This window comes from Sciurus vulgaris (assembly GCF_902686455.1).
Source record: "Sciurus vulgaris genome assembly, chromosome: 8".
Taxonomy (NCBI): domain Eukaryota; kingdom Metazoa; phylum Chordata; class Mammalia; order Rodentia; family Sciuridae; genus Sciurus; species Sciurus vulgaris.
Window position 1 is genome coordinate 16365557 of NC_136468.1, and position 17701 is coordinate 16383257.

General features: G+C 44.9%; 2 protein-coding genes across 2 annotated transcripts in view; one reads left to right on the top strand and one right to left on the bottom strand.

Moving 5' to 3' along the window:
- Positions 1–7350: 7350 nt before the first annotated feature.
- On the bottom strand, positions 7351–7881 carry LOC306667294 (large ribosomal subunit protein uL24-like). The gene has a single exon (XM_079149769.1). The coding sequence runs from the start codon at positions 7849–7851 to the stop codon at positions 7414–7416; it is 438 nt and encodes a 145-aa protein (XP_079005895.1). The 5' UTR covers positions 7852–7881; the 3' UTR covers positions 7351–7413.
- A 4855-nt stretch (positions 7882–12736) lies between these two features.
- ZC3HAV1 (zinc finger CCCH-type containing, antiviral 1) overlaps positions 12737–17701 on the top strand; it is a 55000-nt gene continuing 50035 nt past the window's right edge. The window contains exon 1 of the mRNA XM_079150101.1: positions 12737–13772. Within this exon, the coding sequence (XP_079006227.1) occupies positions 13465–13772 (308 nt within the window). The 5' untranslated portion in view covers positions 12737–13464. The remainder of the gene's footprint in view (positions 13773–17701) is intronic.

The following is a 17701-nucleotide window of genomic DNA, read 5'->3' on the forward strand; positions in this document are numbered from 1 at the left end:
CACGTACAACTGGAGAAATGAAAAGTTGTGCTCCATGAATAGAAATGCATTCTGCTGTAATGTATAACTAATTAGAAAAAATAAAAATTAAGAATTAAAAAAAGAATGGTTTCTGGATTCAGCACTCAAAAATAAACTCCTTGAAGAAATACACTTTTCAGTTGTTTTAAAATGATGTTGTTATTATTATGCTATTGCGGAAGTACTACATATTCACTATGAGAATTTTGGAAGATACTGAGAATTAAAATGAAGAAAATGTAAACTACACACATAACTAAGAAAGAACATTTATTAACATTTCAGTGCTTTTCAGAAAGTGATTTAACAAGCTTGGCATGGTGGTGCATGCCTGTAAGTCCAGTGACCCGGGAGGCTGACGCAGGAAGATTCCGAGTTTGAGGATAGCCTCAGCGATTTAGCGAGAGTCTAAGCAACTTAGTGAGACCCTGTCACAAAATAAAAAATACAAAGCACTGGAGATGTAGCTTGGCAAAGCCACCCATGTTGAGTCCCCAGTACCAAAACAACAGCAAAACTGTGGCCTCCTCTATGTGAGGATACTGTGAGAAATAATTTTCAAGTTCTGATTGCTAATGTAATTGTTTACTTGATGGAAAGAAGTCAGAAAGGCATATAAATATAAGCTGTAAACAGGAAAAACACCGGGCATTCCAGGCCACAGAGCCTGAGAGGAATGCCCTAGTCAACCACCTGCTGAGGTGAGGGATCCTGGATGGCCTGGTCACTGCTGCCCCCAGGCCGAAGGCAGCTGCCAACAAGGACTGAGGGCCTCTTAAGCTGGTGTGCTTTGGAGTTTGAATCTTGCTCTGCTGTTTCCAATGCATTAACCTCTCTGATTTTTAATTTTCTGTAAATAAAGATAATGAAACTCTCCTCATTGATTTGATTAAGATGCATCTGAGATCACGTATAAGCAAGAAGCATGTAACAGGTACATGAGCATGCAGCCTCTGGAGACAGACTGGCGGGGCTCATTTCCTGACTCTACCACTTGCTTCAGCTATGTTACCTAAGCAAGTCATTAAAGCTCTCTGGGTCTCTGTTTTCTCATACGTACAAATAAAATGATTAAAAAAATAGTGCTTACCTGGTACATCTATTGGTTATATAATTTAAGTGAATGATATACACAAAGGTTTTAGAATAGTGTTGGGCACATTGGTTATCATACGTGTTTCAGGCCTCATTATTATTTTTAACGGATACAATATTCATACCATAAAATTTAGCATTTTAAACTGCAAAGCTTAGTGGTTTCAGTATATTCCCCAGGTTGTACAACTAACACCACAATCTAATTTTAGAAGACTTCCGTCATCCCTGCTCACAAAGCCTATACACATTAGCAGTCACTCTGTTCCCCTCTTTCTCTAGCAACTACTTTATGGCTCCATGGTTTGCTTATTCTGGACATTTCCTAAAAATGGAATCATAAACACACACCTCTGAGTTTGCTTCTTTCACTCACCATGTTTTCAAGGTTCATGTGTCAGTAATTCATTCCTTTCTATGGCTGAATAATATTCCATTTTATACACACATCATATTTTGTTTAAGTCTGTATATTATTTAAAGCAAGTAGTGCCTAGTAGGTGTTCAGGGCTCAGTGGTCCTACCAGCATTCCACCCAGTGCATTGCAGTTGAGGGCACAGCTTCCATCCTATCCTGGATGGAATAAAATTCAAGGAAGAGGCCAAGCCAGGAAAGGTCACCTAGCGGCTGCTGGCTCCTTGGCCTGCCACGCCCAGTCCTGCCCTGGCGGGGTCCCCCTTAGCTCCCTCTAGCCCCACACAACCTGGCGCCTGTTGTCATGCCTGCTCCTTCTCTGCTGTCTTGGTGTTCCCAGTTCACCTCTGAACGTGGTTACCTACCCAGTGTCCTCCAAGAGTCCACACACCGAGTGGTTTCAAGGGTAAACATTCTTATCTCTCACAGTTTCTGCTGGGCGTGGCTAAACCTGGTGGTTTTGCCTCAGAGTTTCTCCTGAAGGTTACTATCATGTGATGTCTTCGCAGGGACTGGAAGCTCTCTTTCACCTCTCACCCACATGCTGAGCAACTCAGTGCTGGCTGTCAGACGGAGGACTTAGTAACTTGCCACGTGGACCTCTCCGTACAACAGCTCACGTGTGCACACAACCTAACAGTTGGCTCCCTCAGAGCAAAGAAAAGAGAGAAAGAAAGGAACCACGGTGTTTTTTGAAAGTCACACTCTTGCCAGGTGCATAGCATGCTTGTAATCCCAGTGGCTCAGGAGGCTGAGGCAGGAGGATCGAGAGTTCAAAGCCAGCCTCAGCAACTTAGTGAGCCCTAAGCAACCTAATGAGATCTGTCTCTAAGTAAAATAGCAAAATATATGTGTGTGTGTATGTGTGTGTGTGTAAGATATTTTTAAAAGGGGCTGGGGATATGGCCCAGGGGTTAAGTGCCCCTGTGTCCAATCCACTGTTGTTTTTATAATATCACACAAATCAGTCCCATTCGACATTCAACATGGAAGGAGGTTACACAGGGGTGCAAAACTCCCTGGGGGCCAGCTGGTGCACATCAGGCTATCATTAGCAACTCAACCCACCTCTGGATTCCCACATCCATTTCCTCTGCTCTCAGACTAGTGTGACCAGGGAGGTTTCGCAGCCTGACATTCCTCATTTCAACACTATCAAAATAGAGTCTAAATTCTTCCTCAAGGAGGGATGTGGCCCTCAGCTACTCTCTGGTCAAGCCCTCCGCCTGCACTTACAATTCCGTACCTCCCAGTTCTACTCTTTCCAGGGAACCTTGCTGCTAGGCAGGTCCAACCCCTGGGGAAACCCCTGTGCCTTCTGGCCACTCTGCCCTGCCGTGTGTTTATCTCGGCTTGACTGAGGCCTCTCCCCGCACCCATGTCTGCTGTAGAACACCTGTTTGGCATGGACTTTGGCTATTCCACCCGACTTGACCTCTGATGTTTATGTACTTTTCATTTCTATGACTTAGCATAGCTGAGTCATCATAGCCTGTGCATTTTGCTTCTCTAATTGGTGGTTCAACCAATTCCTATAGCTCCAGCTCTATATTATATAATGTTTCCCAGTAGCTCTGGCTTTGTACTTTCCTCCCAGTTGCTTCAAAACTCTCACATATTGAGACAGGGGCAAAGGTCAGGCAGTCAGTGTAAGTAATGAATGGTGGGAGTTGAGAGGGTGATGACTGCCGGACATAGCAGCGCACCCCTATAATCCCAGCAGTTCAGGAGGCTGAGGAAGGAGGATCACAAGTTCAAGGCCAGTCTCAGCAACTTAGTGCGGTCCTAAGCAAGACTCTGTCTCAAAATAAAACATAAAAAGGGCTGGGGTTATGACTCAGTGGTTAAGCACCCCTGGGTTCAATCCCCAGTACCACAAAAAAAAAAAAAAAAAATAGAGGGGAGTTAGGGGTGACAGAAGATTATTAAAGGAAGAACAATGGCTTGCCAAGAGACCATGCTCCTTGGCACTCTGGGTTGCTAATAGTTACCCTCTGCACCCCTGCTCCCAGTCATATATGTGTGGAAGAAAGAGAAGACAACAATTAAAGAGGGAGGCTCTGGGGTCTATAAGAAAGCAAGTCACACCCTCTCCCATAGGCTTTTGGCTCCAAGTCCCCTTCCCCTTCAGGGGAGTCTGTCTCTACCACTTTCTTAAATAAAACTTGCTCTCTACGCGTGCCTCTGCCTTTCTCGGGTGTTCATTCTGCAACACCAGGAACAGGAACCCATTGCCAATCTCCAACAGACCAGTATCAATGTGCTCTATCTTCCAGTAAAGACCAATAAAACCCAAGAGTGATCAACAAAATGAAAGCAATTAACAACAAATAATGAGATTCTCCCTTTGGCTCTCAATTCCTTCCCTTGTCAGGCGTCTAAAATAAGTGATGTATATTACTTTATTTCTTGATTTTCGAACTTGTCATTCTGAGAAAACTACTCCCTCAGGTAAACTGGAATGCGAGACTGCACACAGGAGAATTGATTAAGGACCTACTATCATACAGGGGCCAGGGGATGGGACATGCTGCCAGCATGGCTCCTCCAGCCCAGGAAAGTGATGGCACTTGAAGCGTCAGCTGAAATACCTGAATTTCTACGTCAGACATTAGAGGGAAAGTAGCATACTGAAGTGCACGTCAGATCAGACACCACCAGAGCAGATGCCCCAAGGTCGGCCAGAGGAATCGCGTTCATCGGGGCCATCAGGAACACACAGGTGTGAGGGACACCAGTATCACCAAGAAGTTCGGTGACGCTTTCCGCAGTAGGAGGGAGGCACTGTCCTAGCACTTGGTTTGCTGATAGCAATGGGGATTTTAGGGCCCTGACACAACACCAGGGAATGGCACTCAACAGCAGAAGCTGGACATTTGTAACGACAAAGTCAGAGTGACAACCAAGGGGCCACTTCTGCAAAGACTTTTGTAAGGAATCTTGGGTATTGTGAACAGAACAGAGTGTCCCTGGAAGGAAAATAGGTTGTCAACAAAGTAGTTTAATATGTACCATCTGGAAAGAATAGGAATTAATAAGCAGGACAATAAGGAAAGCAGTCACCCAATGAAAAGTCACAATTCTTTACCAGATTCCATACGCGAACCAGTGTTCAGACTCAGAACTCACTTGGAACCCACAGTAAAGGACCAGTAACACTATGACAGTGATGTACTGTAGTGGTTCTTCCAATACTTCTCTCCAAAGAGATTGACAGCATTTTCTGGAATGATGAAACCCTGGGGAAAGAGGACTGACTACCTCAGCATTTTGTGACTCTTGGGCACAGGGTCAGAGGTCAACTGATGCCCAGAGACCTGAAGCATCCTGATGACCTCACCTTAGATGTTAGAGTGGGACAAATGGAGTCTTGACTAACCTCCAGCTTGGAGTGGGTTCCTTGGGTCCTTGGACTCACCAGCTGACATTGCCCTAATCCTCAAATATATGGTTGAGATTGACATACTTGGAAGTAAGCTCAGCCCCACATTCACTCTGGTCTTGTAGGGTGGGAGCTACCATAATAGATGGAAGCCAAAGTGAAAGTATCTGAAATTGCCCTGACTTCTTGGCCAGGATAGGGAATATGGCAAAGATCAGTGCCACTCACTCTTAAGTATCTAAAGGATGAATAGGTATGATCCTTATAATATCTCTGTTCAACCTGGCAGTGTGGACCCTGCAGCAAATGGATGGATCCTAGAGAATGACTCCAGATACGGCAAGGAAGTAGTAGCCCCCATCACACCAGCTGTGCTGGACATAGCTTCTTTGTCAGAGCAGATCTATGCAACCTACAGTATGTGGTTTATGGCTGTTGATTTGGAGAATGCATTCGGTTCTACCCTAATTAGCAAATAGTTCCTATTCACATGTGCCGCGAATGAACTACTGCTGAGCATTGAGTCCCACAATTAAGCACGAAGACCCTGAGTCCTAAAACTGAGAATGTGCTTATTCGGAGGAGCTGGGGAGCCTGCAGAGCTGCAGACCGTTTTGTTCTTGACAGCACATCTCTTAGAGGGCAGTGCGAGGGTAAATCTTAACCCTGGCATAACACGTTGGAACAACTCACTTGTTTGCTGGTACAGAGAAAACATTTTTCCCAGTGAGGAAACAGGAGGTGTCCTCATAAGATGCCAGGAACCACACACCTAAAGTACGCAGCAGGTGGTGCAGTCGGGCCTTATTTTTCTCCTTAATCAGGGTCATGGCGCCCACAAGAACTGGCCCAGCGTGAGGAGCTACTGCCGTCTGTCCGCCGCGCTCAGCATTCCAGCCCCCTTGGCTTCCGCTCATGCGCAGGAACTCCATGTTCGGGTTCTTCAGGGTGCGCTCTCCCTGACTTCAGGAGATTGGCCCCCACACATGGAATGGATGACAAGTATTTGCAGTGTGACCACAGAGCTGTATTCAACCATTGGTGCTCTGTCGCAATGCAGTCCAAAGAGCACTGGAGCATGTCACTGATCCACTGCATTGGTGAGGCCGGATGAGAAACCGTTGGGGAGCAAGTGAGCGGCCTTGGCGTGACATGTGCTCCATTGAGTGGGAGCTGAACCTGTGAAGAGTCAGTGACCTGCCGCTTCATTAAAATGTTCAGAAATTCCATAGTTATCAGTGTGCTCGGTGTACCCTCCAAAACAAAAGATAAATTGCTGGATCTCATATCCCTTGCTGGAAAGAAGGAAGCATATAACCTGATAGGAATCTTTGGGTTCTTGAGGAAACACATTCCACACCCATGAATACCACTGCTGCCTCTATCCTGGTGTCTTAGTCCATTTTCTGTTGCTATAACAAAATAATCTGAGATCAAGTAATTTAAAAACATAAAAGCTTATTTGGCACATGGTTCTGGAGGCTGGCAAATCCAAGAGCATTGTGCTGGCATGGATCTGTCCTGTGCTTTTTATAAAGTCAATATTGCCATTATGGGGGCCCCACTCTCATGATCTCATCTAACCCTAATTATTTTCCAAAGACCCGCCCCCGACCCCCAAACACCACTAACACATTAATCTGGGAATTAAGTTCACAACACATGAACTTTTGGGGTACACATTTGTTATGGTTTACATTTGGTGCCCCCCAAAAGCTCATACATGAGACAATACAAGAAGGTTTAGAGGTGAAATGATTGGGTTGTGAGAGTCTTAACCTAACTGGTGCATTCATCCTCTGACAGGAATTAACCGGGGTAAGGTGAGTCACTGGTGGTGTGCTTTTGAGGAATATGTTTTTTCCCTGTGAGTGGAGTCTCTCTCTCTATCTGTGCTTCCTGGTTCCATGTCCAGAGCAGCTGCCCTCCACCACACTCCTCTCTATGATGTTCTGCCTCACCTGGAGCCCTCAGGAATGCAGTTGTCCATCTGTGGACTAAGACCTCTGAAAACATGAGCCCCCAAATAAACTTTTCCTCCTCTAAAATTGTTCTTGCCAGGTATTTTGGTTACAGCAGCAAAAAAGCTGAATAAAACAACATGCAAACCATAGCAACTGGGTTTATACAGAAGACTGCCGACTCTGAGTGGGGCCTTCCAGAACAGGAAAGAACTCAGGAGCAGGACCAGGCTACAAATAGCCTTCTGCCTGGACCACATAATTGGGCAGGTGTGGTCAGTAGAGGTGTCAGTAATTAAAAAAAACAATATATATATATATAATATAAATGTAATATATATAATATATATGTGTATATATATATATATATATATTTAGGGTGGTATATCTGTGGCAGGTCCCAATAGAAGACTCACAATACACTCCCTAACTCTGTAGAGCAAGCTCATGCCACCTGAAATGAAGGATTAAGCTCCTTTTTTTTTTTTTTTTTTTTTTCATTTTAGCAGTTTTTAATGCAAGTTGTAAATATGGTTACTTTATTCCTGCATCTTCTCAATTGTTTCTTCTTTATATTTGCCCTTTTCCTTTCCTACTTGGCGAGACTTGGCCTTCCGTTCCAGGATCTTTTTGCGGTCTTTATCCAGTTTTAGTCTGGTGATAACCACCTTGCTGGGGTGAATGCCCACATGGACAGTTGTGCCATTAGCCTTTTCCCGTTGCACCCGTTCAGTGTAGATGACATATTTCTTCCTGTAAACCTGGACCACTTTGCCAGTCTGCTGACCTTTATAGTGTCCTCGCACAACCTGAACTTCGTCATCCTTTCGGATGGGCATAGATCGAACATTGTACTTCTGTCTCAGCTCTTTGGAAAGAGGGTAGGACATAATCTTCCTGCGAATGTGTGACAGTGCATTGAAATGCCTTTTGCGGTTCTTGCTTCGGTCAGATGTCACAAAAGGATTGAACTTCATTTTAGCCGATGCCGCTTCAGCGATGGCCGCAAAAGGCGATTAAGCTCCTTTTGAAAAACAGCTCCTAGCTTCTGTTAGACCTTGGCAGAGATACCAGTGACCATGAATTCAGAATTGACCATTATGATGATCTAGAACCTGTTGGACACATCAAGTCATAAAGTCAGGCAGGATCAGTATTAAAGCCATCAAAGGATCAATGTGGTACATCTGAGGTTGAACACAAGTAGGACCAGGGGTACAGCTTTAAGAGCAAGTAACCCAAATTTCCATGTCATTTACTACAGTTGCCCCAGAACCCTTTCCTGAATTTTGCCTCTGGTCACATAAGGGATTCCATACAAGCTGCTAAAGGAGGAAGGGAGAAGACCAAGCCTGGGTTATGGAAAGGTCTGCTCAGTACATGAACCCTACAGTGTTATCAGGGAAGGCCTTAGAAAGGGTGATGAGCCATAAACTCCCAATGGAAGGAGCTTGGACATGTGCACCTCATCACACATGTGGTATGAAAGAATGACCTTAGCTTAGAATAAATGTGAGTCATGAGCAGTCACCATCTCCTGGCTGGGGATAGAGGGCCTGAAAGAAAAAGATTGGAAAATGAGAGACAAGCAGGTCTGGGGTAGAGGCACAGGGTGGATACATGGGAGTGGGCACAGAGTGGGAGGATGTTTGTATCACCTGTCCAGGCTTACTAGTAAGTACCTACCACAGAAAATGTGCCAACTAGACAAAATAACTTGGCTGGATAATGTTTTCCCAGTTTGGGGGATGGGTCCCCTCCCCCACTGCTGTTGGATGAAGAGGACGTGATGACAGAGATGGAGAGGATGCAAGAATCTATTGGCCTAGACCACCATCTGCCAAAATGGAAATCACCACTGCCACCCCAGGAGGCTCAATCTGCCAGACCAATGCTAAGTTCTCTTCCTTAAGAACACCAATAGGCTACTTGGTGGAAAGATCAGGAGTTCACTTTCATAGGACTGAACGCTTGTGGATATGGAGTGGCCTTTCCTATCGGCAGGTGTGAATAGCATCACTATCTGGTGGCATCAAGATTGCTGATTCAAAGACAAGAATCCCACATGTCGTAGCAGCTGAGCAGACAACTCTCTTTTGGCATAGGAAGTGAGGGGGAGGGAGCTTTTGAGCATGGGATCCACTGGTCACTTCACACACCTCACCAAACAGAAGCTTCTAGATGGATGTTTTGGAACAGTCAGTTGAAGGTGCAGCTGAAGTGGCAGCACGGGGGTGACACACCACATAGATGGCATTCTCCAGAACATGATGGTATACGCCTTGAATCAGGTAGGATTCTAGTATGTATTCCCAACAGAATGAATATATGGATCTGGAGAGAATGTGCGGAAGAAGAAGCAGCTTCACTTGACGTCATTCCAGAGACTCACTGGGTTTTTCCATTCCCACAACTCTGGGCTCCACAGAGTGAGAGGTCTTGGTCCCCCAAAGGGATACACTTGCCCAGAGACACAGTGAAGATCCTATTGGACTACAAGTGATGGCTACCTGGGTCTCCTAATGGAAAGGAGGGCTCAGTCCTTGACCAAATCAACTCCATTTTGTCCTTCTCAGACTCCATTTGCCTCGTTAACTTTTTCCCTTCTGAGCCACTCTCTTCTGCAATTACCTTGCATTCCAGGAACGACAAGTCTGATAGATAAGTATCTTTATGACAAAGGACCAAAACTACCCCCAAGCAATGGAAGCCTTGGCAGCTTGGAAGAACAGATTGCTCCATGACGATATTGCCCCCATAAGCAGGAGCAGTCATCTCACCATGAGAACCCAGTCACCCCCTCAAGCAATGATGGCTTTCCTGGGGCTTCACAGAACCAGTCTTGAGATAATGATCAACTCTACCTAACCTGACCAGGATTACCTACTCTGCCAGCTATGCAATGCACCTCCCAGTCATGCTTCTGTTCCCTTTTTCTATAAAACCTCAAAGTCCCCATCAGCCCCTGGAAGACAATTCTTAGGTCACCTTTTACCTCTTTGTCCCACTATGGCCTCTCTGATCAAAGCTCCTTTCCACTTTTTGCCGTGGCATCTCTTGGGTTGGTATTTTGGAATGGGTGGTTGAGCCTGGTCTTTTAGGACTCTTGGAACTGGGATCTTCTCCCTAAAACTCCAGCGACAGGAACTAACAGGTAAGAAAAGGAATGGTCATCTTATGAGAGGTAATTGATGCCGGTCAGCAAAGGAGGTAGAGCTGCTTTTATGCAGCAGGGCTTGCTGGAATACTTGTGGTACTCCAGTGGCCCATTTGGGTTATTCTTGGTCCTGCTTTACTTAACTCTGGCTGTTCATGGACAGGATAAGCGTAGCAACGCTGGCTGGAGAATGTACTCACATTGCATAGGAATGAGGATTGGGGCACCCGACCTGGTAAGCTGCGGAGATCTATTGAGGTGGCAGCTAAGGGTGAGAGGATTTAGAGCAGACTGTGGTGGAAGGATGTGATAAAGGCCAGGCATGGCCTTGAGACCAACTGTGATGACAGGCACCACAGTTCATCCCATTAACTGCCCTGTTCTAAGTTTCCCTGTGGGAAGATGGCTCCTATAGCTGTTTCCCAAATAGAGAAGGAAAGTCTTGGGGTACAAAGGATGGACTATACCTGCCTCAGGTTGCCCTGCAGCCCAGGGCTGGTGGCCGAGCTTGGAGGTGTATGTTAAGCTGGTAGCCTGCAGCTTCAGCTCCTTCCAGATCTGCTTTGCTCTTTCATGGTCTCTGGTGGCCTCCACCAAGGACACAAAGGCAGTGTGGTCCAAAGTTCTATCCTTTTCTGCCTAAGGCTGAGCTTCTGCTCCAGAGCTCCCCTTTGGGCTGGCAAACTGTCAGGTCTGCAATCAAGTCTGATGGCTCCCACTTCCTCCCTTGGCTTCCTCTGGTGTTGCACCCCGGAAATCTTCTGCACAAAGTCAGCATCTGTATCTCCTTTCTGAGAAGCTGACATGTGACAGCATGAATTTCAAAAATTCTCTAAACGTTTCCTTTGTCCTTCTTTCCCACAACTCAAATTGGTTTTCATGACTTCAAATTGAAGGAAATTATATATCTGTACTCCCCAAACCCTCACCAAACTGGACTCTAAATTCTCTAATCTGCCTGTTGCAGCTGTAGTAGTTAGTTACTGATTATCTTTTCTTCTCTCTCTCTCTCTTCCTCTTTCTGTCCTTTTTTTTTCTTTACTGAGAATTGAACCCAGGAGTAGTCTACCTCTGAGCTACAACTACAATTCTCTTTAAAATTTTGAGACAGGGTCTTGCTAAATTGCTGAGGCTGGTCTCAAATTTGCTATACTCCTGTCTCAGCCTCCCCAGTATCTGGTATTACAGGCGTGTACCACCACTCTCAACTCAACTCCTTACATGTTAATGTTTGTTCAAGTCTTCCCAGGTACATGTCCCCTAGGTGTCCCCTAGGTCTGTTTCTTAGACCTTTGCATGTTAAGAGTAACAGGCCACAAGAAGATAGACAATAAACACATTAAACTTAATTGATTTAATAATAAAAGACTCCTGGGAACCTGTCAGACCACAAACAAGGCCAAGTGGATTAAAAGACAACTATAGAAGCAACAGCCAGAGGCAACAAGAAGTCAGATGATCCTATGTGGGCCCAAGTTTGGCTGGTTTTCATACCATAGTACTCAATTTCTGAGACACAGTTTATCTATCATAATTACTATACTGAGAATTCCCAATAATCTTTTTGAAGAATTTCTAATTTGGCAACAAGATTTTATTATTGTTAATTTTTTTGAGGGGGGGTGGTACCAGGGATTGAACTCAGGGGCACTGGACCACTGAGCCACATCCCAGGCCTATTTTGTGTTTTATTTAGAGACGGGGTCTCACTGAGTTGCTTAGCGCCTCACTTTTGCTGAGGCTGGTTTTGAACTCACAATCCTCTTGCCTCAACCTCCTGAGTCGCTTGGGATTACAGGTGTGTGCCACTGTGCCTGGCTTGTTATGATTCTTTAAAAAGGCTTATTTCCTCTCTAATCAATGATCTATTTATTTTATTTTGGGATGTTGGGAGGAAAACCTTTTTCTTTTTCTAACTTGAGTCCACTGGGGCCTGCAAATTAGAATAGTCAGACAACAGGGCTTGTTCACAAGTGCCCTCAGGAGCTTCCAATGAGGGGAAATTCATGGAACATTCTGAGGGAAAGGTTTACATATCTCAATACAACAAAAGCAGGAATGAGGTTTTAGGCTTCAACAGGAGAGTGTGGAACAGTTCCTTGGGCTTTTTTATGTTAATGGAGGGTGCAGTGTCTCCCAGGCAGCTGAAAACGCAGGAAATTCCTTACAGGGGCGTAAATGGTTGTATTTTCCGGAGGTTCTGCTTTAGTCAGATAAGGGAAGTTAAGACAATAGTTATTTCTGCATCTTTTATAACTCAAAGGCTTTCACTTGAAAACAATCTATGCCAAGTTTGTGGAGCTAGTGGTGGGAGGGAACCGATTTTAAATCTTGGGATATGTCTAGGCATGTTGTGACCTCTTGCTATCAGGGGATTAAGAAGTGGTTTGGGGCTCCTACCTTGGCGATTATAGGAAGAACTGAATGGGTCAAAAGGGGTTCTTCGCAAAGTTCTGGAGAAAGAAAGAAAGAAAGAAAGGAGAGAGAGAGAGAGAGAGAGAGAGAGAGAGAGAGAGAGAGAGAGAGAGAGAGAGAGAGAGAAGAGAGAAGAAGGAAAGAAAGAAAGAAAGAAAGGAGAGAGAGAGAGAAGGAAGGAAGGAAAGAAAGACAGAAAGAAAGAAAGAAAGAAAGAAAGAAAGGAAGGAAGGAAGAAAGAAAGAAAGAAAGAAAAGGGGGGAGTAATAATCGCTTTTCTCTTAAGAGGGGTCGGTGGTGTGGCGAAAAGTGTGCCTACCAGTCCTAGACCAGGCGCATCGCGATCTGGGACCCCGGGGCCAGATTTTGGTAACCTCGTGGCTTCAGGGCTCCACTTGATGACAGTGCGTATTTCTCAAGTTACTTCCTCAAGTACAAAGTGAGGGAGGAAAAATCTCTAAATCCTAGAGAGGTGGAGAAGATTCACTATCTCCGGAGGCTGAGCCTGGGAAGAAGCGCTCCCTAACGTTGGCTCTTTCCGGGGGTGGGTGGGGCAGAGAACTAGAGGTCGCCTCAAGTGAGCCATCAAGACGCGTCATCGCCTTTTGGGTTGGTTTATAAAATCCCCACCAGAGCCCCAAGACCATTTTTACTTCCTCTTCTTTCTGAAGAAGCCTCGCGGTGCCCAGCTGGGGAACTACCTTCGTCGAACTAGAACCGAGAGGGGGCTGCCCGCGCGCTGCTGCGTCGCCAAGTCCATCTGCCCGCGCTCGTTGGCTGGTTCCCTCGTTCGCTCGCCTGCTGACTTTAAACCTGACCCAGATCTTCCCGACCCGAGGACGCCGTCGGTGCGTCTGGCCTCGCGACCCTAGAGCCTAGTAGGAAACCGAAACCGCGGGACTCGGCACCCGGCACCGCCCGCCTCCGTCCCCCGAACACTTGTAAGTTTCGATTCTCCCCGGAGCGGAGTCCCGCGCAGCGGCCAGGCCAGCGCACGGAGCTAGCAGGCGAGCGCGCCATGGCGGACCCGGAGGTGTGCTGCTTCATCACCAAAATCCTGTGCGCCCACGGGGGCCGCATGTCCCTGGAAGCACTGCTCGACAAGATCGCGCTCTCCGAGGCTCAGCTCTGCGAGGTGCTGGAGGCGGCCGGGCCCGACCGCTTCCTGGTGTTGGAGACCGGCAGCAGGGCCGGGGTCACCCGGTCGGTGGTGGCCACCACTCGAGCCCGGGTCTGCCGTCGCAAGTACTGCCAGAGAGCCTGCGAAAACCTGCATCTCTGTAAACTCAACCTGCTGGGCCGGTGCCACTATTCGCAGTCGGAGAGGTGAGTGCTCCTGGAGGGAGGGGCGGCTCCCCGCCGACCGCTGCTCCGGGAGAGGCGCGACCTCGCCGGGCCCTGCATCTGACGGCCGTTCCCTCCGTCCGCTCACTCCTCGGCTCCTGGTGGAGAGCCCCTGCTGCGCCCGCTCTCCCACCCTTGCGCTGCCCTTCCTTCCAGCGCCCCCAGACCGTTCCTTGAATACGGCCGGCGCGATATTGCGCAGCAGAGACCAGGCTCACCTCTACCCTTTTTGCCCCGAACCCTCCCAATGCTTTGGATCAGGCAGGGCCTAGAGAAGTTTGAGGCTGCTTTGGGAAAGTAGGGAAATACCTCTACTCTCCCGCCTCTTGAGACTTTTTCCCTTTCTGCTTCCCTCGTCTCTGGACAGGTTGGGTCTTCCCAGCAGCCCAGCCGTGCTCGGCACCTGGATCGGTTCCATGGCGGGAGCCGCAGGGCTCCACTTGGTCCTGGCTCCCTCTATGCCCTCAATACCAGTTTTCTCCTGTCTGGTGCCAGGCCACACCACCTGGCCTGAATGGTTACCTTCCAGGTTAACGAAGATGTCGTGACCTCGCCCAACCTCCTTTCCCGCAATCTGCGCGGTGGTCCACACCGTGGACTACCCTTTTTTGGAACCACTCTCTCAAATCGTTTTTGTCTTTCACTCCCTAAGGGAGCTCATTCCCGTGGGGTCAGCTGTCACATCTACAAAGATGGCTTCCAAATATGTATCCACTGCCCAGACCTGTCCTCTGAATCCAGTTCTCCATCTCTGGCGTGCATCTGAGCAACAGTTGCCCTGGGGCCAGACTCCCTCCAGGCAGGCTTTCTGACTTTCCCCATAACTTTTTTTTTTTTTTTAATATGTATTCTTTTAACTGTAGATGAACACAGTAACTATTTTATTTATTTTTATGTGGTGCTGAAGATTGAACCCAGTGCCTCACACGTGCTAGCAAGTGCTCTACCGCTTGAGCCACAACCCCAGCCCCACAATAACTTATTAATCCTCCTCCTTACAAGACTTGATCATCAGATCCTTTTGTGTCGTCTCTCATTCCCTCTCTGTTCAATCCCTCTTTTTTGTCATACTGCTGAAAGAATGTCTTGTTGAATTAATGAATGGTTCTCTCCGGCCTTGTCTTTCTCCTGCATTTTTTTTTTTTTTTTTTTTTTTTTCTGTCCCTAGAGACTTCTGCTCAATTATTTTTTCTTTCTTTTCTTTTTTTTTTTTTTTTTTGCGGTGCTGGGGATTGAACCCAGGGCCTCGTGCTTACAAGGCAAGCACTCTACCAACTGAGCTATCTCCCCAGCCCCAATTATTTTTTCTTGATAGAGTACTTTTCACACTTGGTGTACTTAAAACTGTAAGTGGTACCCAACGTCCAAAATGGTGGTTATTAAACTTTTGGTCATGCATTTATTAGCAAAAAACAACACTCACTCACTCCCAATATATGTAACAAAACAGGCAAAGGAGGTGTGTTTCAAATGGACCAAATAGATGAGGTAATTTTTAAAAAATGTATTTGTTTAGAACAAAAATCCTTTCAACTCACTCTAAAATTTTTAAAAAGTGCTTGAATATGTGCTCCCTTATTTAAATATTTACTTAGTATGTTGTGAGGCAACAGTTTGAAAGTCTGCATCTGAGTTGTGGGAAATTGTCTAGAGACAGTCATCCAAGTTACCAGCAACAAGAAATCACCCAGGATGAGATGAGGGGAAGTAGGTAGAAGACATGAAAGGAAGGAACATTCTAGCACTATACTGAATAAGGACAGGGTCGGAAGGCTTGGTGATCTTTTTTCTGTCCTTACCTGTTCTTTTATGAAAAATTCTTCACTAGTTTGTGTTGACTTATAATTTTAAATTTAATTTTTTTTCTTGGGAGTGTTTTAACATATTCAGAAATGGAGAGAAGAATCATGAGCCCCATGTATGTGCCTATCATTTTGGTTCAACAGTTCAAAATATGGCTCGTTTCATTTATTCACCCTTCCCCAGTTGTCTCCAATTCCAGTGTAAAGCAAATTCCTGCAGTCTTTTGCTTTATAACGACTTAAGTACCTCTAACAAATAAGAAGCATATTTTATTAACATAATTACAGTCAGATGATCCCGTTTTACTAAAAATTATAATTTTATTATCATCTAATACCAGTTGGTATTCAAATTTCCTTGATGGTCTTATAAATTCAACTTATATTTCTGGGGGAAAAAAAACCCTATACAGACATAATCTGTAATTGTTTTGAGATGTTATGTATCCCATATGTTTAGAAATTTTGTTTCAATTTGTTGCACATGATATGTTTAGGAGTTTCAGTTTTATGGATTTTATTGTTGTTGTTGTTTTTTTTAAACTTTTTGACCAGATTTGAAACATCAAAACCATGTCAGATTTCTAAAGTGGGTTGCTAACCTGCACTTTTCTGTATTTTAAAATATTATCTGTAAAATAGGGATTATCTTGTCTATACAAATTTAGATCGTCCCTCCAAGGAATTTAATTAAAGTTGTTTTTTTTTTAATGGAGTGATAAAATCTTATTTCTTACATTTTTTGTCTTAGCTATATTTAAAATTTCCTTTTATATCACGATTGAATATAGGAAATACACAGAACTTTGTCTTCTAATATGTGACACTTTCAAGTTTGAGGACTTTCTTCTCGAATCATTGGCTAATGGTGTCTGCTAATCAATCAATACCCATATACATTCAGTTCAGTTAACTGTTCTGTGTTTACATGGAGATAGTGTGCCTTTCACTGAATAAAATTTCCTCTGCAGTGCTATTGTTTATAAGTGGGCTTTCTCCTATTCTGTAGTTTCTCTTTTCTTTTGCATTACTTTGAGCCTTGTGTTTTAGTTGACAGCAAGGCTTACTTAGGTGTTGTATAATTATTTGTTCTGGTACATCAGTTTGGATATTTCTCTTTGTTTTGATGAAATATATTCCCACACATGGAGTTCAAATCCCAGTTCTGACACAAACAATAACTATCATTTATTGAACACATAATTATATACCAAGCTCTATGAAAAGCCCAGTAGAGATGATATTCAAGTTTGTCTTTTTTGTAATTCCTGAAAGTAGGTTTCATGAGGTAATCTCATGAAACTTGAACATAGAGGTTTTTAGAAATTTACTAAAGTTCACCTAGCTGGAAGAATTAATATTTGAACCTGATCTGTATGACTTCTTAAGTAGCTACTTCCATTGCCCAGTTTCTGTATGAAGTGTGATCTTTTATTAATTTAAGTCATTATAATTACTTGCAAGCATGTTTTCTGTATAACTGTTTAAAGTAGGCCCTCTGAATGTCTTTGACGTGCTTTGTGGTTTCTGCCCATGTGGGTGTTTCCTGTGGGCTCTTTCCTGTTTGTATACCTTTGCCTTTCCCTTTTGGTTAGTTGAAACTTTGGGTGGGGGCGGGTTGATGGGAGAAATACTGGTTGACTGCTTCATAAATTGAAAGAGAAATACTGAAATGCACAAAGAATAATGTGACAAGCATCATAGTGTACATATTCTGAATATATAGTAGAAATGACATTATATAAAAGGATATATAATAAAATAAGCTTATAACACCTCTCAGAAGGAATATTTACATGTTTCATTTCTTCTTTTTTTTTTTTGTTACTGGGGATTGAACACAGGGACATGTTCCCTGGGCTACATCTCCAGCCCTTTTAATTCATTTCTAACTGCTGAATAGCATTTCATCATGCGACTTATACTACAGTTCAGCTAACTATTCCCCCAGTGATGGCTATTTACAGTTTCTCACTACAGCAAACCATACTGCCAAGAATACATGTGTCTCTAGGTGCTCATGGCAACAGTGTCCCTAGGGCAGATCATTAGGAAGTAGAATTGCTGGGCTGAGTGGTCATACAGCTTCAACAATTCCAGACTCAGACA

Bases quoted from the DNA above. Each gene is read 5' to 3' on its own strand.
- LOC306667294 (XM_079149769.1), bottom strand. From the start codon at position 7,851: ATGAAGTTCAATCCTTTTGTGACATCTGACCGAAGCAAGAACCGCAAA.